We start from the raw sequence: 24,645 nt of genomic DNA on the forward strand, positions 1-24,645 counted from the left end.
CTGCACAAATAAATAAGGGATTTGTGGATCAATCACGCGGCACTCAAAAGGTTTTCATAGAGGGAAAATTTAATTTTTTGTGGCTCTGTGCACCGGCCATGACTCACATTCATAATAAGATGAGAAACGACACCTGTTTTTCAAGTTGGTGAAAGAAAGGCTGTTAAAAACATTCAAGGACAGGATCTCAAGGGTCACAGTCGAGAAGGTGTCCAGTTTGGTGACCTCAGAATTATATCTCTGCGTATTGCAGATGATGTGGTTCTATTGGCTCCATCAGACAGTAACTTCCAATGTGCACTCAGCAAGTTTGAAGCAGGGTACGAAGCAACTGTGATGAGGACCAACACCTCCAAGTCTGAGACCATGGCCCTCTGTCACAAATGGGGGGATTGTTCCCTTTGGGTCAGGAGAAGAGTTATTGCCCCACATGGAGCAGTTCAAGTATCTCAAGGTCTTGTTCACCAGTACAAGTAAGATGAAGTACGACATTGATGGATGAATTTGGGCTGTGTCTGATGTTTTGCAAACATTCTACCATGCTGTTATGGTGAAGAAAGAGCTGAGCCAGAAGGAAAGACTCATTTTATGTTGATTTACTCTCCTATCCTCACCTATGGTCATGAATTTGGGTATTGACTGAAAGAACAAGGCCGTGAATACAAGCAATGAAATTTGAGATTACTTCATTGAGTATCTGGGCTTACATTCCAGGACAGGTGAGGATGCTTCGTGGCTGTCTCCCCAGGGATGTCTTTCAAGCACATCCAACTGGGAAGGAAGCCCAGAGAAAGACCCACAACATGCTGGAGGGATTGTATTTCCCAGCGGGCTTGTGAATGCCTTGGGATCCCACAGGAAGAGCTAGAGGACTTGGCTGAGGATAGTGAGGTGTGGGGTGAGATGCTTGGTCTACTGCCACTGCCGTAAGTAGCGCAAAATAAACTAATTGAAAACTGTATTATCAAAGTAGTATTAATAATATTAGTTGCAACTGTTAAATTCAAACAGCTGTCAGTGACAGGTGCTCATGTACACATGCAGGCAACAGTCAGCTAGATGGCACCAAGGAAAATCTCTTTAAATGAGCACTCCGGTGGGGGGTGTTTTGTCAGTATTTTATTTGTCTTGTGCATGGTCCAAGCTGTACCATGCTACAGCACACCTCTGCAAGCTGGGCCAATCACAGCCAAGCTTGCGCAAAACGCAAGGCACTCAAGCATTTTTTTTGGGGGGGGGGCTAATTAAATTATTAAAAACCTGATCTTTGGGCACTAGTGCCATCTCTCATGAATTTGTGTTGTATCCATGGTGCCGTTTTTGTAAGCTTCCCAACACACTGCCACCTAATTAGGATAAACATCGAGGAGACAAATGTATTGAGGTGCATCATGAAAAAAAGATGTGTCAGGGTGTGTTCCAAAATCTATTGTGGTGATCATGTGACATACATTATACATCTGTGTGTGTGTGGCAATCACCATTTGGTAGAAATGAGTGTGCAGCTCTCAAGTGCTGAGTGGCAGCATGTTAGTGGTAAGTGGAGAGCCTGTCTTACTCTGGAGACCACACACACGCACAGGCATATATCAGTCATACAGTAGGCATGTCTGCATCCGCCACAAGCAACTTGTGTGTGAGCAAGAGTTTGCAGAGAGAGAGAGAATTCACAGTAATGAGAGCTCTGTGTCAGCACCTCCTCCCATCTCCCCCAGTCTGCTGATTACAGCCTGTTCAGATAGCTAACGCCAAATCAGAGTGGATGACCATCCAGTGACCCTTTAATTAATCTACCCTTCTCTTTATTTAGTCTTCCCAGTAATTACCATCCCCCATACAAACCACACAGCGTTAAAAAACTGACAGCCTCAACACCAACAAGCCACATGCAAATTTAGAAATGCACCGTGCCACCCACCAACCGCCCACACATGCTCTTTAGCGCTAATCCTCATGCGCCATCTTTCCTGCCATCTAATCCAACATCTATCACAATCCAGACACCTTCTCTGCAGCCAAAATACACAACTAAGCCCTGCTATTTCTAGACAACATCTATTTGTGTGCACAGTTCTGGGGAAGCCCATGCGCGTGTGCAACCGTATGTTAATCTCATGCATCTCAAAGTGAGTGTATCTGAATGCGTGTCTGTTTTGGTGGTGTTGTGCTGTGTGAGGAGGGCTCAACTAACTCCAAGAGTAGACTTTAATCAGGTGTGGACCTGTGAACTGACCCACCTGCTGCTCCCCTCAACAAGGTCACTGCTAATCCTGCTGAAAACTCTGCCTGCATGACAAAAATAAAACTAAAGCATCGTGCATGTAGAGCGCAAACCTCCGCCAACACTAGTTTCCAATTCCACATATTTTTACCTTGGAAAAAATTTTCAAGGCCAAAGTCCTGTTAGAAGTGGCTTTTCATAAACTAAAACATAAAAAATATAGATCAAAAGGGCTTTTCAGTGTTAAAAGGAAGCAAATATCCGCTAAATCCACAATACGGATCAGATGCAGATCAAACTTTGTGTATTCATTGAGAGTGCCATTTTGTACCTTACTGACGCATATTAGAGTGATTGAGGCACTTTTGATTGAGATATAATGAAAAATGTACATCAAATGGGCTTTTCAATATTAAATTACAATGTCCACAAACTCTACAATCCGGATCAGATCTGGATCAAACTTTGTCAGGCGAGAGTGAGTGGCAGTCTGCATCTCACTTTCAAATATGAGAGTGATTGGGGCATGTTAGATTAAGATATAATGTAAAATATACATTAAATGGGGTTTTTAATGTTAAATTTAAATGCTAATCTGTGGATCAGATCCAGATCAAACTTTATCAGTCGATAAAGGATACCATCCTACATAATCCTCTCAAATATGAAAGAAATGAGATCAGGGGTTTTCAAAATGTGGGAGAGTGAGCTCCCCCTCAGAGAACAAATGAACAGCTGTGCCCCCCCCCCCCCCAACAACACACATGCACAAAATTTCAACACCTTCGTGTATTTCTTTTCATTCTTTTACGCATCTTAAACACATTTTAAAAGTATTTGTGCGTTTTTAAGGAACTGTCTGTATTTACACATTTTAAAGCCTCTGTAAACATTTTAAACATGTTTTTAAAGAACTTTCTATTCTTCTATTTTTACCTTTTGTCATATTTTAAACATTTTTAAAAAACATCTGAGTCAGACGCTCAAAGCAATTTACAAATAACGCCTCACATTCACCCCAATGTCAGGGTGCTGCCATACAAGGCGCATTTAAACATCTGTGTGTTTTTAAATGTCTTTGGCATAACTAACACATATTAGCGATGGGTATTGCTAAGATTTTATCGATAGATGACATTATCAATTCTGCTTATTGATCTTATTCCTTATTGATTCCCTTATCAATACCTTCTGTGAATTTTCTGTGTACTAAAAGTAGGCTTTACAGGTTTTCTATGTCAATAACATTTTATTGAGTCAAAGTAAATAAATATGAAACGGGTCACTGGATCTTTGATCTCTAGACATAAATAAAATTAAACAAAAGCTGTAGTTTTTCTCAAAAGCATTTCCTTTCAGACATTAATGGCAAAAATGTCACTCCATACCTCTGAGCTGAGCTCGTGCAACTGGCTGTACTGCATGTCAACATCAATGTAATTCATAAAGAATGCAGGACGTCTCATTTTGGGAGGAAAAAAAAAACATTTTAGTCTGTTGTAGTTTTTGTCTGTTACAACGTTTGGAAAGAGGTGTCATTTGATTTAAAACAGTGATTCGCTTTGAAGTTACTCAATTTCTCAACCCCGGACTCAACTTTGACTGGCAGAGAGTGGTGCAGCATCTGGAGCGGTACAAACGGAACGGAGGACGATTCTCGTTTCTTGCTCGTAACAAGACAAGAGTCCCAGTTAGTGACTTTAATCCACACAAAAGTGAATCACGATCGACATTTTTAAATGGCTTTGAGGGGGGGTTAAGAAGCGGACTTGTCAGTTCTGAAAAGGGGCAAAGCAATGAACAACGAAGCAGTGGGTTGGAGCACTGCTTCATTGCTTCAAGCTGCAATTACAGACCCGCTGCAGGGTCTCTCAGTTTGAAAACCAATAGATTTGATCTTTTTTGACATGTTATGAATTTGTGAAAATTTGTTCAATGTTAAAGATAGGGATTTTTCAAGATTTCCAAGGTTTTTCCTGACTTTGCCCTTTGAGCTGCACCTTGCAAACTGAATCAGTTCTTAAACTGTGGTCTCCAGGCTGTTCACAAACAGACAAGCAAATGGGGCGATGACATAACCTCCTCAAACTTTGCTGGCAGAGGTAATTAGTGGTGGACCCATTTTGATTTTAGGAAACTAGCATCCAGGAGTTTCCAAGAAGCAGTGTCATGGAAAATGTTAAGTGTGTGTCCTCAGACGTCAAAGGGCAAGCTCCACTTGTTATGACATAATGGTGGTTTTTATGACCCATATCGTATGCCTGAAGAAAAGCTGGTGTGCATGACTGGACTGCCTAGTGAGGACTAGTCAACTATGCACAGCAAAGCATTGGCTACTAATGCACAAAGCATCATTTAAATCCACACACTGAACTTTAATGTGCCAAAAGTAGTTGGTAGTGTCTGAAATTATGTCACAATGAAAACATAAATTTTACGCTGAATTCAAAAGTCTATGACAGCAAACCTGCTCTTCCAACTTACAAGCTCACACCTGCTGAAACAGCAAGCTTTTGTGTATACACTGTAACACCAGTCTCCCATTGCTGATTTCTGGCACCAGGTTGGTTACTATAGTGATGGGGGGGGGGATTCAGATACCCAACTGGGGCATGTAATTGTGCAACGGATGCTCATAATGGCATGGCAAAATGTTATGACAAATCACAAAAATTTGAACTGTGACCCTTTGTGATCCATGTGTGTGATTAATCAGATTGTAAATTGTGTGAACAAGAGATGATATGCATATTTTACAGACTGCTTTGGTTGATATTTCGTTACTGCATCTTGAAGAAAAAAAGAAGAGCAATGTGGAGCTTTGCACATAGGATGTTTGGGGTATTTGTTAACTGACTTATTTTAGATTTGTAACTTGTTATAACCACAGACATTAGTGTATATGCAGACAGTACCGTGAGCACTTGGTGCTGCATTCAATGCTACTTGTAATCGGCAGTGATCTGGGTTTAACTGTGTCCACATTTTACGTTACAGCCTTATTCTAAATGGATGAAATTCATTTTTCCCTCACAATTCTATACATAATGACAATGTGAAAAAAGTTTTTTTTTTTTTTTGCAAATTTATTAAAAAAAAAAACCCTAAGAAATCACATGTAGATTAAGTGTTCACAGCCTTCGCCAGGAAGCTGAAAAGCTCAAGTGCATCCTGTTTCCAAAGTTCATCCTTGAGATGTTACAACAGCTTAATTGGAGTCCACCTGGGGTAAATTCAGTTGATTGATTCAGTGTGATTAATTTTCCCAACCTAAGTCCTGTGATTGCACATGGTCTACAAGACAACACCGATGCCAGCTGGTAATATGGATTTTTGAAAAAAGAATGTCCCATAAATGTCCCCCAAAGCATTTGGAGCAGTCTAAAAAGGTAATTATTTGTCATGTTTACATGGTCATGGCTTGGTAAAACAGTTGCATGTTCCTTCCTTCTTGTGTGCAGCTGTTAAAGTATGTTTATGATTGATTTAACATCTGCTTATAACCCTTCAGACAAGCTGCACTGTGATGCGATCAGCTGACGCAACCACTCGCTCTGTTCACTTCTTTACTCACTTGACAAACTGCACGTCGTGTTGGCGAGCAGATCACGTCACGTAGCATGACATTTACGCATGAAGGATTTTTTGAACATTTCAAAATTCTCTTTGCACAACTGCACGTGCTGGCGCCCATCTCACCTTCAGTCTACACCCGTTAAAGACAAGTTTACTCTCCTGCATGAAACAGGTCGTCCAAGTGCGTGAATCAAAGTCATGCAAGTATCAGTGCACCTCAAGTGTATGTCTTCTTAATGTCACTTAATTTACCATGTGTGCATATAAAGATGTGGCATGGTTTCTGGTCCACACAAAGATCTACCAGTATATGTGGATTCAACTGTGCTAAAACAGTTCTATGTTGTTTTTGTTGTTTTTGTTTTTTTTTTTGAGTTTGTGACAAAGACAGTAGAAAGAACATGTACAAAAACATACATCCAGAAACACACCAATGAGTTTGGGTGCACATGGGAAGCAAGTAAACACAGGGTTTAGAGGTGCTGTGGACAAGGGTGGGGGGCAAACAGAAGTTTGAAGTAGGGCAGAAGGGAGGAGCGTTTCTGTCTGGATAAATCAAAGCAGGATGATAGGAGGAGCATGAAGGATGGAGATCCTGTGAAGGTGTGCCAGCACAAAGACAGGGTAAGAGAAGCCCAAATCCCACATTCAAAAGCATTCCAGGCACATTCCTGCTAATCCAGCAGCACACAGACACACAGTCCAATACAGTTCTGTTGAAATTTGCATCAGACAGAACAAAAACAAATGCAAACACCATGTAAAACATAAGCTAGGCGGAGGTGGTGCACAAGTGGTTAGTGCACTTGGTTTCAGTGTGGAAGGTTCCCAGTTCAAACCCCACCGCTGCAACATTTCTCCATCTCACGTGGAGCTGCCTCAGAAAGGGCATTCGGTGCAAAATTTGTGCCAATTCAACATGCAGAGCCACGTGGGATTTGCTGTGGTGCAAACAAGGGAGCTGCCAAAGGAACTTACTTTTTCAATTCAATTCAATTCAATTTTTTTTATATAGCGCCAAATCACAACAAACAGTTGCCCCAAGGCGCTTTATATTGTAAGGCAAGGCCATACAATAATTATGTAAAACCCCAACGGTCAAAACGACCCCCTGTGAGCAAGCACTTGGCTACAGTGGGAAGGAAAAACTCCCTTTAACAGGAAGAAACCTCCAGCAGAACCAGGCTCAGGGAGGGGCAGTCTTCTGCTGGGACTGGTTGGGGCTGAGGGAGAGAACCAGGAAAAAGACATGCTGTGGAGGGGAGCAGAGATCGATCACTAATGATTAAATGCAGAGTGGTGCATACAGAGCAAAAAGAGAAAGAAACAGTGCATCATGGGAACCCCCCAGCAGTCTACGTCTATAGCAGCATAACTAAGGGATGGTTCAGGGTCACCTGATCCAGCCCTAACTATAAGCTTTAGCAAAAGGAAAGTTTTAAGCCTAATCTTAAAAGTAGAGAGGGTGTCTGTCTCCTGATCTGAATTGGGAGCTGGTTCCACAGGAGAGGAGCCTGAAAGCTGAAGGCTCTGCCTCCCATTCTACTCTTACAAACCCTAGAAACTACAAGTAAGCCTGCAGTCTGAGAGCGAAGCGCTCTATTGGGGTGATATGGTACTACGAGGTCCCTAAGATAAGATGGGACCTGATTATTCAAAACCTTATAAGTAAGAAGAAGAATTTTAAATTCTATTCTAGAATTAACAGGAAGCCAATGAAGAGAGGCCAATATGGGTGAGATATGCTCTCTCATTCTAGTCCCCGTTAGTACTCTAGCTGCAGCATTTTGAATTAACTGAAGGCTTTTTAGAGGACTTTTAGGACAACCTGATAATAATGAATTACAATAGTCCAGCCTAGAAGAAATACATGCATGAATTAGTTTTTCAGCATCACTCTGAGACAAGACCTTTCTAATTTTAGAGATATTGCGTAACTGCAAAAAAGCAGTCCTACATATTTGTTTAATATGCGCTTTGAATGACATATCCTGATCAAAAATGACTCCAAGATTTCTCACAGTATTACTAGAGGTCAGGGTAATGCCATCCAAAGTAAGGATCTGGTTAGACACCATGTTTCTAAGATTTGTGGGGCCAAGTACAATAACCAGTTTTATCTGAGTTTAAAAGCAGGAAATTAGAGGTCATCCATGTCTTTATGTCTGTAAGACAATCCTGCAGTTTAGCTAATTGGTGTGTGTCCTCTGGCTTCATGGATAGATAAAGCTGGGTATCATCTGCGTAACAATGAAAATTTAAGCAATACCGTCTAATAATACTGCCTAAGGGAAGCATGTATAAAGTGAATAAAATTGGTCCTAGCACAGAACCTTGTGGAACTCCATAATTAACTTTAGTCTGTGAAGAAGATTCCCCATTTACATGAACAAATTGTAATCTATTAGACAAATATGATTCAAACCACCGCAGCGCAGTGCCTTTAATACCTATGGCATGCTCTAATCTCTGTAATAAAATTTTATGGTCAACAGTATCAAAAGCAGCACTGAGGTCTAACAGAACAAGCACAGAGATGAGTCCACTGTCCGAGGCCATAAGAAGATCATTTGTAACCTTCACTAATGCTGTTTCTGTGCTATGATGAATTCTAAAACCTGACTGAAACTCTTCAAATAGACCATTCCTCTGCAGATGATCAGTTAGCTGTTTTACAACTACCCTTTCAAGAATTTTTGAGAGAAAAGGAAGGTTGGAGATTGGCCTATAATTAGCTAAGATAGCTGGGTCAAGTGATGGCTTTTAAGTAATGGTTTAATTACTGCCACCTTAAAAGCCTGTGGTACATAGCCAACTAACAAAGATAGATTGATCATATTTAAGATCGAAGCATTAAATAATGGTAGGGCTTCCTTGAGCAGCCTGGTAGGAATGGGGTCTAATAGACATGTTGATGGTTTGGATGAAGTAACTAATGAAAATAACTCAGACAAAACAATCTGAGAGAAAGAGTCTAACCAAATACCGGCATCACTGAAAGCAGCCAAAGATAACGATACGTCTTTGGGATGGTTATGAGTAATTTTTTCTCTAATAGATAAAATTTTGTTAGCAAAGAAAGTCATGAAGTCATTACTAGTTAAAGTTAATGGAATACTCAGCCCAATAGAGCTCTGACTCTTTGTCAGCCTGGCTACAGTGCTGAAAAGAAACCTTTTTACCATGTAAAGCATAAACAAACATCTACAAACAAGCATGACCTGGAACAACTGAGGACTTTGGGGAGGAGCATATTTAAAAAAAAAAAAAAGATAGACACCCACCTGTGGTACTGGGTTTGAAGGAACTGGAATTCCTCCTTGATACGGTCCAGTGTTTCTGAGTAGGTTAGCTTCAGCGACTGAGATGTCCCCGATGCTGCTGCCGCTGCCGCTGCGGCAGCTGCCACGACTGAGGCCGAGGGCCCTGGAGGCGGCTGCAGAGGTGCCTGACGAGACAACAGATGGCTCACTTTAAAGATCTGTATATGACGTTTTGAATATTCATGAACACATTTCAGCCATCAAAAGTTAAGAATTTCAGAACTTTATTATGAAATAAGAACAGTCAATTTTTTTGTACATGACTAATATTATTTGGCAAAGGAACAACCCCACCTGGACAGTGAGCATTTAAACTAACGACTTATCAGTCTTTTGGTGTACACAAAACATTACAAACCATCAAAAACACTTACACAGCAGATCTGTGCAAGTACATGCATACCCAAGTACTGTTGGCGCGGTCTTTTGCCAGACAAAGAAGAGGGTGGAGACTACCTGAGTGTCTGATCCAAATGAACATACTTTAATTACAAGTCTGAGTAAAATGAGGAAATACAGAATTAAATAGAACAGCAGGGGTTAGAAAAGGGGGGGGGGGGAACACGTCCCCGTCTTGGCTGAGAATCCTTCCCCACCCCTGTGCTTAGTCTTCCTTCTCTGCAGGGTTCAGCACAATTAGGAGAGTACAACTAGAGAAGTAATGCTGCAGGACAGGCAGACAAAGGCAGCTGAGAATTGGACTAGAGGGTGGTAGAGGCTGTCCGTTTGTCTGACAGCTTTGTCTCTCTGTCAAACTAGAAGGGTGCATTTGCTGACATGGCCAGAGATGGCTGCTTCTGTGATAGCCGATGGTCAAATATGATATAAAGGTGAGGTTTAGTGACAAATGAACAATTTTCATACCCGAAGGCTTTTATATGATTTTCTTAGTTCATTATGAGGATAAAATTGTCAGAAGAGGTGCAATACTAAGGTCAAAAATTTTCATTATTGTTTTGGATAATCTTTCCTCTGATGGAAGGTATTTTTAAAAAGAAAACAAAAAGGAAGTAGTAGATATATTTAGATTAAATTCCAAAAACAGCAAGATCACAGACAGACAGAAAGAAAGCCCTACAAATATCCAAACGCTACATAATTCCATTCAATGAAATCCAGCAAATTCGTGCCACAGTAAACTGGCGATGGATAAAAAAAATCCAAATCTATATCCTCACCCACCCCCAAACTATGGTTCTTGTATAGCTCCGCCCTTCCTTGAAAGATTTATTTGAATGTACCTCATTTTCTTGTGCACATCTACTTTTACAAACACAAAGCAACCCTGAACTTGAGTAGACATTACCCAGACCAGCTGTAAGCAAGAAAGACATTAAACAGAATTTAAACTGCCACCTTTCGAGTACAAAGTCTGTATACTGTCAAACTGAGCCCATGTGCGAATAGTGGATTCACAGCAAGTGAGTGTATGCATTCTGGCATTTTTTCCATGCAATTAGCTCAAAGTGTGTGGCTTTGCAATTGCCCTGGATCAACAGAAGATCCAGGCCTTCAATGGCTTCCTGGATCCTGGTGTCTTATTCCTCACCACATTCTCTTAGGTCACAAGATCAAGCTTTGCTTGTAGTTCCTCAGACAAAGCTCAAACGTAGAGGTGATAGAGCTTTTTCTGTTGTTGGGCCCAGATTGTGGAATGACCTGCCTCTCTGTATCAGACAGGCGGAGTCACCTCTAGTTTTTAAATCTCGTCTTAAAACATACTTGTTTTCTTTGGCTTTTGACTAGAGGGTTGATGATTTTATTGTTTTTAAAAACTTTTACTGTTGCCAATCTATTTATTGATTTATTGATTTATTTATTTTATGTCATTGTACAGCACTTTGGTCAACTTTGTTGTTTTTAAATGTGCTCTATAAATAAACTGGATTGGATTGGTGCCTGTCTGCTTGCCATCCAGGACCAAAGGTGGGTCTGCACATGGCACCAAGGCACACTCCCAGAGCTTGTGTAAAACCACGGGTGACAAAAGGATCTCATATTACACAATATTTAGCAAAATACAAAAGAGGTGTTTATTTAGTATTGGAAAATGTATTCCTTTGTGTGTTGGTGTGTGTGTGTGTGTGTGTGTGTGTGTGTGGTGTGTGTGTGTGTGTGTGTGTGTGTGTGTGTGTGTGAGTGAGTGAGTGAGTGATAAAGCTTACATTTCTTAATTAGTAAAGACAAAAAGATATTGTTTTATATTAAGCCACATAACCTGATGCAAATGGTGTTGAAGTATATCTAATAGGAAGCAGCCATATTTTTGTGCATATGGAGAACAAATTTAGTTTTTATTACAGGTCAAGCAGGAGCTGTTGAGAGCACATCCGTATTGTGAAACTGTAATGGCTGTCATTTGTTAAATCTTGATCTGTGTCACTTATGAACTATGCCGAATATCCATCTTTCATATACATGACGTCCAACTGCCCAAAATTAAACTTTAACACACACAAAAGCAGACTGAAACAGGATGCCTTTACAACATGGAGCTGCAGGGAGGATGACACGACTGAGTATTCCAGCCATTTCAAAATTCAACAGCATAAACCTTGTGATGTTTTATGAATCCACGTGCTAATGTCCTTGGAAAGACAATGTTTGCCCAGCTGTAAATGGGTACTGGCCAGCATCCCATCCATGGGAGGTTCACAGACTTTCATTTGATTCATGTTACAGGAATCAGAAATAAACTCTGACCTAATTGGCCACCTGGGTAAGAAAGAATTTACTTCATCTAATCTAGGTCAGAAATCGAAATTCCATACAGGATCAGTCGAGGCCCAGGTTACCAGTGACTGCCACCCATGCTGTTGCCCAACAGGGTGCTGGTGGACATTGGGTTACTGCTGGGCAGGAGGACAACATGTCCAGAGACAGCAGGAGAGGAGGAAAACCAGAAGGGTGGAAGTGAGTCTGGATTTTGAATGGTGGTAGTATGACAGGTAAAGGGAGAGAGTAGGTAAACATATTGTGCATACAAGATGCCAACTGGAAGGGAATTAAGGCCAGGAGGTGGTTTCAAGTTGTTGTAACATGGTGTGGATGGTAGGAGAAATGATGTTGGGGCCATATTAAGGATAAGCAAGTGTTGGAGGATAAGTGAGTGTCTGACAAGGTTAAAGTATGAAGTTGGAAATTGAAGGGGCAATAATGAACATCATCAGTGCATATGTCCCACAGGTAGGTTGTGAGATGAAGGAGAAAGACGAGTCCTGGAGTGAGTTAGATTAGTGCTGCAGCTATCGATTATTTTTGTAATCGAGTATTCTATCGATTATTCTGGCGATTAATCGAGTAATTGGATAAAAAGTACGTTTTTAAACAACATTAATAGTCCAGGACTCTCCCTAAGCAATGGCACAATGTCCCTGTGCCAAAATGTTTTGCTGAAATGGAGATGGGATGTGGCTTTCTGTTCTGTTTTTTCCCCAACTTGTAAAATGTAACCATTTTGAGATTTTTTTTTAAGGTTGGTGGACTGCATCCCTACGTGATTTTTTTTAAATTTTTATCCTTGTTTCTCTGTGATTCAGCAGAAGAATTTCAGCAAGAGGTTGAACATGCAGCCTCGCAGTTACTGTTTTTTTTTTTTTTTTTTTTTGCATCGCAGTTACTTTTGTTTTTTGTTTTCAGTTACCGTGTTTGTGAAGCACTGTGTGTTGCCCAGAAAAAGCGAAACACTTAGTGCGAGTCTGAACAGCAGCCGGCTTCGACTGTGGGTACCCGGCCGTCGGGTCAACAGTCACTCACCATGTCGAGCAGACCGTGTGTTTTTTAATAATAGACAAACACACTGCTTCACTTTAAATGCACAGTAAGTCTATTTCAGATGATAAGTGTGGAACCTCTTTCTCTTAAAAGGCTTTATTTTACTCTGTGTGGCATTGGAAAGCAGTAGCTTTAAGGGCTAAATTATTAGCTGTTACACGGCCTGAGCGCATGCTCTAGTCTTCTTCTGTTGTTTTTCTGGAGACATTACAGCACCACACACAGGCCTGGCATATGTACTACAACATTTAAACGAAGCTTTGAGGCACAGAATTTGCCTCGATCATTTTTTGTAATCGAATTATTCGAGTTATTCGAGTAATCGTTTCAGCCCTACGTTAGATGAGGTGGTGAGTGTACACAAGCATGAGAGACTTCAATAGGCACGTTGGTGAAGGGAGCAGAGGTGATGAGGAAGTAATGGTTAAGTATGGTGTTAAGGAGAGGAGTGTGGAAGGGCACCTGGTAGTAGATTTTGCACAAATGATGGAAATGACAGTGGTCAATATTTAGTTTTGGAAAAAGGAGGAACACAGGGTGACATATATAAGAGTGGAGGAAGGTGTACTGTCCAGAGGTGGACTACATTCTTTGTTGGCAATACAACCTAAAAGAAACTCGAGACTGCAAAGTGGTGACAGGAAAGAGTGTAGCTAGACAGCATCGAGTGGTGGTTTGTAGGGAGAAGAGTTAAAGAGTGAGAGCTCAACCAAGGATTAGATGGTGGAGGCTAAAAGAGGAAACCTTGTGTGAAATCCAGGGAGATGTGAAGGGCACTAAATGGAGGCGAAGTGATTTTGGAAAATTGGAAAAGGACCACAGATGTCGTGAGGAAGACACCTAGGAAAGTGCCAGGTGAGATGACTGTCAGTGGAAGAAAGACCAGTAGACTTGGTGTTGGAACGAAGATGTTCAGGAAGGTACAGAATAGAACAGAAAAAAACTTGACTGTCCCCAAAGGGAAATTTGTCCTGGGCACAGTGCTACATGTTGCTTAAAAACATACAGAAAACAATAAAACAAATACAAACAACACACATTTGGCCACAGAGTTAGTAAACTGCAGATTAAGTGCTGTGCAGAGAATCTGCTGTACATGAAGATCTAGAGTTCAGCAGTTTAATAGAAGACGGGAGAAAAGACAACTTGAATCTGTTAGTCCTACACTATAGCACCCTCAGTCTCCGTCCCAAAGGCAGCAGGACATACTCGCTGTGAAGAGGATGCTCTGGGTCCTTTGAAATAATTTTCCCTCTTCCTACCACTGCCTCTTCATATAAGGCTTGAATAGGCAGGTAATCTTTTAGCCCTACAACTTTCATGGCTGTTTTATGGATGTGAGCGAGCTTGTTTTTCAGCTGGACAGATACAACTGCTTTCTATAAGGAGAAAGTAGTTGGCAAAAAAGAATATGGATAGTCAGAGAGATGCAGAAAATAGACAGGAGTACAAAGAAATCCAGTGTAAGGTGAAAAGAGAAGCGACAAAGGCTAAGCAAAAGGCATATACTGAGCTGTACAAGACATTAAACACGAAAGGAGGAAAAAAGGACTTGTACCGATTGATCAAAGGGACTAAGACGGATGTGCAGCAGGTTAAAGTGATAAAGGATGCAGATGGTAATGTCTGACAGAAAAGGATAGTATATAAAGAAGGTGGAGGAAATATTTTGAGGAGCTGATGAATGAATAAAATCAGAGAGAGAAAAGGCTGCTCACATCTAGGGTTGAAACGATTAATCGAGTAATTCGAATAATTTGATTACAAAAAATGTTGGAGGCAAATTCTTTGCCTCAAAGCTTTGTTAAACCTGTAGTACATATGCCAGGCCTGTAGGTGGCACTGTAATGCTCCCACAAAAAACTGCGAAGAAGACCGTAGAGCATGCCCATAACTAATGTAAGCGCTAATTAATGTAGCAGGAGATGCTACAAGTTTACAAAGCCACATGCTAAGTAAAATAAAGCCTTTTAAGAGAAAGAGTCTGTGCTGATCATCTGAAATGGACTTATTATGCATTTAAAGTGAAGCAGTGTGTTTATATATATTTTTTAAAACGTGATTTGCTCCACTGGCTGCTCTCCACCTCCGCAGATGAAGCGAAAGGAAGCGCACTTTAAATTAATCATGTTTAAGTATTTAAAATAATGCCTATATTGAGATCTGATAAGAGTTTTATCAACAGGCTGTAAAGTTCATTTATCAGTGCGGCTGTTGTGGAAATGTTGCACTCCATAGCCGTTTTTTCAAAGGCTTTGTTATTCGCCAAGTATCCACAAAAAACAAGGAATTTGACTTCGGTTTGAGCTGCACTCACTCTGTACGGCATGTAGAAATATACACTAAGCACTGAATAAATCACAATAATAAAAAGTGCAAATGAAATGTGCAATAAGAAAAAAAAAAAAAGAATATCCTGTCCGCAGACTGAAGAGTTCACAGAGCGCCTGGGCTTATGGTTTGGCAAAGCTCCAAAACTCTTAATAATGTGAAAAAATAAATAATTACCTGGGAAAACAGAGAGAGAGGGAACATCCTAAACTTAAAAATCTGCATGATAGCACAGCGACATTGTGCCATTGCTTAGGGAAAGCCCTGCCACGACTGATATTGTTTAAAAATACAAAAGTACTTTTTTATCCAATTACTCGATTAATCGATAAAATAATCGATAGAATACTCGATTCCAAAAACATTCAATAGCTGCAGCCCTACTCACGTCCAAACAGAGCACTACAGGTGCAATGTTTGTTCTAAAAGTGATGATGAAGAACTCTTAAGAAGGCCAGGAGTTGCTTTGTGTGTTTGTGGATTTAGAGAAAGTTTATGATAGGATAATAAGAGAAGAGCTGTGGTACTGTATGCCGAAGTCAGAGAAGTATGTGAGGGTGGTACAAGATATGTACAAGGACAGTGTGACAGCAGTGAGATGCACAGTAAGAATGACAGATGCATTCAAGGTGGAGATGGGATTACACCAAGGATCGGCTCTGAACTCTTTCTTGTTTGCAATGCTGATGGTTAGGTTGACAGACGAGGTCAGACATAAGTCTCCATGGACTATGATGTTTGCAGATGACACTGTGATCTGTCATGAGAGTAGAGAGCAGGTTGAGACTAGCCTGGAGATGTATTGTGGAGATACGCTCTGGAGAGAACTGGAATGAAAGTCAGTAGGAGCAAGACTGAGTGCATGTGTGTGAATGAGAGGGAGCCAAATGGAATAGACTGGTTGTGAAGGTAGATGAGTTTTAATACTTGGGTTCAACTATCCAAAGTAGCTAATGGAGAGTGGGGTAGCGAGGAGAAGAAGAGAGTGCAGACAGGGGGGAGTGGGCGAAGAAAGGTGGCAGGAGTGATTTGTGACATAAGGATATCTGCACACTTACTCCTTTGTTACTGCCTTTAATGTGACAACATTTCAATCCCACTGGATCTTCCTCTGGTCATGACCAGAGGAAGCACAAAGTTTTACCACATTACACCCATTTTTGCATCTCTTCACTGGCTTCCTGTCCCAATGAGATCAGATTTTAAGGTTCTGCTACTAGCCTGTAAAATTGTTCATGGACTGGCACCTCCCTACCTAGCTGAACTAATTAAACCCTACGTACCAGCACGAGCATTGTGTTCTCAGGGTGCAGGACTACTTTGTGTCCCTGGGATGAATAAAAAAATCTGTGGGTCACAGAGCTTTGCTTATTGTGCCCCTGTTCTGTGGAATGATCTCCCTGCGTCAATAAAGCAGTCAGACTCTGTAGAGACTTCAAGTCCAGACTTAAGACGCACTTATTTTCCCTTTCGTATGGCTAGCATACTGGCATAGTATGTTTCTATGCTTTGATCACCTTAGTACCTCTCTGTTTTTCTTGTTGTTTAATGCTGGCAAATTATACAGTATTTGTTGTTTTTTATGCTCGATTCTGCTTTTTTTCCTATTCTCTCCGTTTCAGGTGCGACTCCATCCACAGATGGGTGTGGTATCCGTTTCAGAAACTGTCCTGTGCACCGGCAACATTTCCTGAATGTAAGTTTTGTGAATTGTTTTGTAATTTGTGTCTGTAGCATGGCCCAAGCACGGGGTCACCCCTTTGAGTCTGGTATGCTTGAGGTTTCTTCCTCAGAGGGAGTTTTTCCTTACCACTGTTGCTCTGGAGATTGGTAAGGTTAGACCTTACTTGTGTGAAGCGCCTTGATGCAACCTTGTTGTGACTTGGTGCTATATAAATGAAAATAAATTGAAATTTCATTGAGCCCCAGACCAAGGAAGATTGACAGTCATCTTGTGGTTGTTCCATTTTCTAATAATTACACCAACAGTTGTTGCCGTCTCACCAGGCTGCTTGCCTATTGTCGTGTAGCCCATCCCAGCCTTGTGCAGGTCTACAATTTTGGCCCTGGTGTCCTTAGAGAGCTCTTTGGTCTTTACCATGGTGGATAGGTTGGAGTGTGCAGGGTTGTGAAATTAAATTGGGAAATGTGAGGAAAAATTTGTATGGGGTCTGCTCTGTACATCAGGCAGCTGTTCACCTATGTTCCAGAGTCATTAAATGCACCAGACAAGCTAGAATCGAACCAGGCGTTCCTGGACAGTCGCCTCTGCACTTCCTCTCACTGGCTTTATTTCTTTTGACACTGTGACCCAACTTTTAATTTTGTGTTCGTCCGTTAATGTCTGTACAATTGCTCTTTTGCATGCGCTGCCATTCTGCGTTCCTGGACAGCCGGCTTTGTGCTCCTTCGCTAGCTTTATTTCTTCCGCACCTTTAAATACACATTTGACACCGTGATCCAACTTTACTTTGTGTTCGTCCATCGATGTCTGCAAAAATGCTCTTTTGGGCACGTGCGGCCGTTCTGCGTTCCTGGACAGTCACCTCTGTGCTAACTCTAACTGGCTTTATTTCTTTTGACACTGAGGTCCAACTTTTAACTTGTGTTCATCCATTACTGAGTGCAAAAATCACTCTTTTGTGAGCTGGCGTTCTGCGTAAATGCTCGTTTTGAGTGCAAGTCATTGAGTCAGTGCGCACACAAAGTGGAGGTCCTGATCCGTTAACAAGATATTAAATCTATCATAGACATACTTTTACAGCTTATTATATAGCAGGAATGAACATGCAACTGTTTTACCAAGCTACTACAATAAAAAAATATTCCAAATAATTACCTTTTAAGCCGTTTCAAATCCATTCTCCACATCAGTGCATGAGAGAGGAAAAAAAGGTCCAGATGAAACAGTCCTCTGTGATTCCAGAAGCGATTAGAGGTGTTTTCAAGATCCAAGCACTAACAGAAAATGCTTAATCCGCTACAAAATAACTATTTTATATACAGCGTCCGGAGCGCAAACCAGGTGGAATTGTGTGCACAAGACGGCTGAGCCTGTCCAAAAATAGCCTCTCCAGTCCTTCGTAGAGGCCAGGCACTCGGATAATGGGCATTTACAGCCTCGTACTCACCACAAACATGCCTCTAAAATCCTCATTTGTCCTTGTAGTAACTCGCACACAAACTGCACCATGCTGTTGAACTTCTTGAAATTAGCGCCACGCTCAGAGATGAGCCTCGTTAGCCGAATAGCCTGCCTCTAAGACCCTCTCAAAGCCATTATTCTCCCACGTTTGCTGAATACCTCCTCTCATACCAAAAAAACATGCTGCGTGGCTCTTGATGGGACCAGGGCTTAACTCCAGCCCCCTCAGCATGACGAAATCCAAGGAATTCCGCTGAGTTTTCACAGCCCCGACTGTGTGATTGATTGAGTGTGTGGACAGGTATCTTATACAGGTAACGAGTTCAAACAGGTGCAATTAATACAGGTAAAGAGTGCAGAATAAGAGGCTTCTAAAGAAAACTAACAGGGCTGTGAGAGCAGGATATTCTTGGTGGTTGGTAGGTGATGGCATAAAATGCAAATGATTATTTAAAGTCATACAATGGGATTTATTGGAATTTTTATTTTTAGATTTTCATCTCTTACAATTGAAATATAACTACAATAAAAATTACAGACCTCTGCATTCTTTGTAGGTGGGAAACTTGCAAAATTGACAGTGTGTCAAATACTTATTTGCCTCAACTGTATTTTCTAAATTCTGAGTAAATTCAAATCATTCCAAGATTTCATGTATATGTGGTGTTATTTGCACACATTGCATTTATCATTTTGAGCTAATGACGCCAGCAAATACTTCAACTGTTTTTCTATTGTTTGTTGCTTTGTTTTTAAGCACGTAGGTTTTTCCAAAGCCCCGATCACACGAAACTACGAAGCCAAAACGAAACAAGAACCTGACTTAATTGCTTTCAGCGACAGCGTTTAACTGTCATCCATCTTCGTTCCTGTAGCTGACGCTTCATCACAATTTATTTTCAAACTGCTGAAAAATGTGAATGAATCCCGAAGACACTTCATTTGCCTGTCTTGTTTTGTTTTTTTTTTTCTGTCTTGAGGGTTTCCTCATCGTTTGCGTAGTTCCCTACATTGGCATTCCGTTGGATTTCGTCCAATCTCCCAAGTCCGACGTCTTTTAGGAACATTGATGATATTTGAACGGATCAATAACTAAAGATCTGAAGAGCTGAACATGACTTGTCCATGTGTGAGATGAAAAGCAACGTTGTCATACAGAAACAATAGCGGCAAGAACTCTAACCATTTACGCACACGTTTTTGTGAAGACAAACCTGTTGTCAAGACAACCAGAACTCACGCCTGCAGGTGCTGTGGAGAGCGCACGTTGGCTGCAGACTTGATCACAGGCTGGCACTTGGTCTGATACCTGCTGTCAAGTCATGTCATCATGAATGTTTCGTTTTGATTTTGTTTGAAGCGTCAACGTTGCCGTTCGCTTCGTTTTTTCTTTTGTTAGTTTCGGTTTAGTTTTGTTCTTTTGTGCGCTCTGGACTCGCAGGCTTTTTGGTGATGGGAGAAGTGCAGGCTCATTTGTCTACTCTTTCTTGAAGATTTCTGACTTTTTTTTTCTTTCGCTCAGCTATCGACGTATGCCCGGGCCTCTACACAAAAATAGCACCGTCTGCATTTTCAGAATCAAACTGGTTTCTCTGCATCTCACATGACAATTAGCGCTCTGAAGGCACATGTACACATAGGTAGGGCCAATATAACTCATTTCATATCCTGATGAAATGTTAAAGTACTTTTTCCATAATTTCAATGAATTTATAGGCTATATGTAATGACCACATGGAAAAAAAATCTATGCATTTCCTATGACATTTTAAGTTTTTTCTACAAAAGTAAACGGTACACATTCATATTTGATTTTTCAATTTTCAATTTATTTTCCTTTATATAGCGGCAAATCACAACAGAGTTGCCTCAAGGCGCTTCACACAGGTAAGGTCTAACCTTACCAACCCCCAGAGCAACAGTGGTAAGGAAAAACTCCCTCTGAGGAAGAAACCTCAAGCAGACCAGACTCAAAGGCGTGACGCTCTGCTTGGGCCATGCTACAAACATAAATTACAGAAACAATTCACAGAACAATTTACGGACGAATATACAAGAATTGCTGTTGGTGCACAGGGCAGGAGGGTCGCCAACAACAAATACAACTCCCATCTTTGGATGGAGCTGAACCTTAAACAGAGAAAAAACAGAATCAGGCATCAGAAAGACAAAAAATACTTTATAATTTGCCAGCATTAAACAACAAGAAAAACAGAGAAATACTAAGGTGATCGGCGGCCGCTAGCCTTAAGCTTCACTAAAAGACCCAGAATTTAGGTAAAGTTGAGGCCATGGCCTGCTCCAATTACTAATAACATGAATTAAAAGAGTAAAAAGCGTAAAACAAAACTGTACCAGTATGCTAGTCATATGAAAGGGAAAAGAAGTGCATCTTAAGTCTGGACTGAAAGTCTCCACAGATCTGATTGTTTTATTGATGCATGGGAGACCATTCCACAGAACAGGGGCACGATAAGAGAAAGCTTTATGACCGCAGACTTTTATTCACCCTAGGAGTTGTGTGGGCCGCCAGCGAGGATGTACTGCTGGCCCACCACCAAAGGCGCCCTGCCTGAAAGTGCGGCTTCAGGCACGAGAGGACGTCTGCCGGCCACGGACACAGCCGGGGAGTGACAGCTGTCACTCAGTAATTCCTGACAGCTGTCACACATTCTTCATCATCGCACTCCATAAAGACCAGACGTCATCTCCACCCATCGTTGCGAGATATCGTACTTCCTTGGAGGTAATATCCTCAAGCCGTTCTTTGGCAATTATCTGTATATTGTGAGTGTTTTGCAGGAGTAACTGGTTCCTTTTTTCTGTGGAAGCTGAGTGAGTGCAGGACGGCAGTCTTTTCCTCTGAGGAATCACTGCGGTACTCTACTGAATATTGAGTGAGAGGTGGAGGTGGCATTACCCACCGTTGTTGTTACTGGGTGTACACACACCCACACTTGACTGTCCTTTGTTCGCGCCAGCGTACCAGATCCGACAGTCGGGTACGGTGATCACCTGGGAATTCGGACTTGGCGGCTCCAGTATTCACCAGGTTCTGTGCAGCGGAAATCGTGTGGTTCCGGCTCTTCTCAGGACAGACGTCTTCTAATCCTCGAGCCTGCCCACACGTCACCTTTGTGATTTGACTGTAATTATATTTCTGAGATGGTCTGCATTTCGTTGTGCATGTTTCACAACATTAATTGTTACTTTTGGCTCATCTATTGGCCGTTCATTTTGCGCCCCCTGTTGTGGGTCCGTGTCACTACACTTTCACAACACTAGGACACAAAGTAGTCCTGCACCCTGAAAACGTAAAGCCTGGGCCGGTACGTAAGGTTTAATTAGGTCAGCTAGGTAGGGAGGTGCCAGTCCATGAATAATTTTATAGGTTAGTAGCAGAACCTTAAAATCTGATCTCACTGGGACAGGAAGCCATGAATGTGGTCGAAACTTATCTGCTTCATGTCAAAAGTCTGGCTGCAGCATTTTGGAACCAATTGGAGAGCCCTAATGCTAGACTGCAGTAAACCAGAAAACAGAACATTGCAGCAGTCCAATCTAGAAGAGATGAACGCATGGATCAGGGTCTCAGCATCAGCCATAGACAGGATAGGACGAATCTTCGCTATATTTTGCAGGTGGAAGAAAGCAGTCCTAGTAATATTTCTAATATGGAGGCCAAAGAGACAACGAAGGATCAAAAATTACCCCAAGGTTTCTACACTTTGTCAGTGTGATGTATGACACACAAGCCTAGGCTGAATGTAAACTGGTCAAATTGATGCCAATGTCTCACTGGACCAAGAACCACCATTTCAGTCTTATCAGAGTTTAAAAGTAGGAAGTTTCTAGACATCCAATTTCTCACTGCTGCAAGGCAATCTTCTTTGGATTTTATGTGAACGAGATTACCAGCAGTTATCGGCATATAAACTTAGTATCATCTGCATAGCAGTGAAGGTATCCCCAAAAACGCCGCAATATGTGCCCAAGGGGTGCTATATAAAGGGAGAAAAGCAGGGGGCCTAAGACAGACCTCTGTGGAACCCCAAATTTCATGTCAATAAGGTTAGAGGTAGTGTTACTGTACAAAACACTGGAACAACTGGTCAAGTATGACGTCAGCCATGCAAGGGCACTCCCAGTAATCCCAAAATGATTTTCCAGCCTATCAAGTAGGATGTGATGATCCACTGTATCAAATGCAGCACTGAGATCTAACAGCAACAGAACCGTAGTGGTGTCCGAATCCATTGTAAGCAGAAGATCATTCACCGCTTTAGTGACAGCCATCTCTGTGGAATGATATTTTCTAAAAGCAGAGTGATTATTTTTTTCTGTCATTTCAAATCTTTGAGCAAATATTGATGTCACAAATTTACTTGGAAATATCCTGTGTTTACTTAAGTTTTTAACTTGCATTTCAACTAGGGATGGGTATCAAGAACCGGTTCCTTTCGGTATCGTTAAGAAATGATTCGATCCACCGACATCAATGTTTTTTGCTTAACGATTCTGTTATTGGTTCAGAGTGGCCGTTGTTTTGGGGGGTGTTTGTCAGGAAAATGATCATTTCTCTACATTGATTACAGACCCTGCAGCGGGTCCGTAATCAACTTTTCTGCAGCGCGGCTTTGCTTTGAACCTTGAACCAATCGAAGTAGTGGTTCGCAGACTGAAGCAGTCGATCTTCAGTGCGTCGATCTATTGCTTTGTTTATTCTTTCTTTCGCTTAATTTTCCCCCACTAAAACCCTAAAGAGCATACGTCTGTGAGTATTATTTACCTTTTTATGTTAACTGACCTGTTATGGTCTTCTGAAACAGTTGATAGATGTATTTTATAACTTAAAAACGGGAGCGATGCTAACACGTTAGCATGTCTATGGCATTTTCAATGTTAAAAGTTAGCATTAAGCAGTTGCAGCTGTCATCACGTTCGGGTGCATTTGTTTTCAAATTGTAATATTTTTTAAATTTGTTTCTGTTTATATATTAATAATCTAATGATTATTATATACAATTTTAGAGAAAGAGGCAAAAATAACCTGAATAGAAACACAACAGAAAATATAAAACCAACAATGAACATAAATAAATAAATACATACAGAAATAAATAAGTGTTTCCTGTGAACACCTAGTGACTCTTACACCTCCATTTCATCCCTGTCTTATTTAAGTTTAACGACAGTTTGTTTGGGTCAAACCATATTTTCAATTTGTTAATTTCTTCAGTGATTTCCTCCAGAACTATCTGCCAAAGTAGAAAACTGCTGCATCCTAGTAAGAGCAGAATACTACTAGAATGAATTTGAATAAGGAAAGTTGTTTTTTTTCTCACTAAATGGATGATGCACTCACTGCAGTTTATTGTCTGGAATAGTCCCAGATTGCATTTCAGAGCTTGTAGAATTCAAACATTTTCGTGCAGGTAGTGTTGGGGGTAATTTTGGGTTTCAGCTTTTTTTTGTTTTTCACCACTTTCATCCCTGAATATGTGAAATTGTGAGTCACTTTTGTGCGGATTAAAGTTGCTAACTGGGACTCCTGTATTGTTGCGAGAAAGAAACGAGAATCGGCCTCCGTTCTGTTCACACAGCTCCAAACGCTGCGCGGCTCTCTGACGAGTCAAGTTAGAACGATAGAGTCCAGTCGAAATTAATAACTTCAAGTTGAAACACCATTTTGTTTATTTTTATTTATGTCCAGAGATCAAGGATACAGTGACCAATTTCATATTTATTTACTTTAAGACTCAATAAAATGCATAGAAAACCTGTAAAGCCTACTTGTAGTACAAAATTCACAAGACGTATCGATAAGGGAATCAATAAGGAATCGGATCGATAAGCAGAATCGATAATGGTATCGATATCGATAAAATCTTATCAATACCCATCCCCAATTTCAACAGTGGAATTTCTTGAAACATAACTAAGTAAAAATATACAATACAAATACACTAAAATTTAAACAGCTCCAACTGATATGGTGATACCATCACCGACACACACACACACACACACACACACACACACACACACACACACACACACACACACCCACACACACACCACACACACACACACACACACACACACACCTCAAGGGACTGTGTGTGTGTGTGAGTGAATGACTGAGTGAGATAAAGTGTGTGATGGAATCAAAAACAGTTTAATCTCTGAATGTTTTACAGTGTTTAAGTACAGAGCCATCTCTGCAAAGCCATTCGGGAAACTTTTCTTTTTCCTGGAACAACCCATCATCTTGT

General features: G+C 41.1%; 1 protein-coding gene across 5 annotated transcripts in view; it reads right to left on the minus strand.

Annotated features, from left to right (window-relative positions):
- The window catches only part of tle2a (TLE family member 2, transcriptional corepressor a), a 147,812-nt gene that overhangs the window by 79,754 nt on the left and 43,413 nt on the right, over window positions 1–24,645 (minus strand). For all 5 annotated transcript variants that reach the window (XM_034179779.1, XM_034179778.1, XM_034179777.1 and 2 more), the window contains exon 2: window positions 9,082–9,245. In XM_034179779.1, coding sequence (XP_034035670.1) covers window positions 9,082–9,245 — 164 coding nt within the window. The remainder of the gene's footprint in view (window positions 1–9,081; window positions 9,246–24,645) is intronic.

The sequence above is a fragment of the Thalassophryne amazonica genome, chromosome 10 (genome assembly GCF_902500255.1).
Source record: "Thalassophryne amazonica chromosome 10, fThaAma1.1, whole genome shotgun sequence".
NCBI lineage: Eukaryota > Metazoa > Chordata > Actinopteri > Batrachoidiformes > Batrachoididae > Thalassophryne > Thalassophryne amazonica.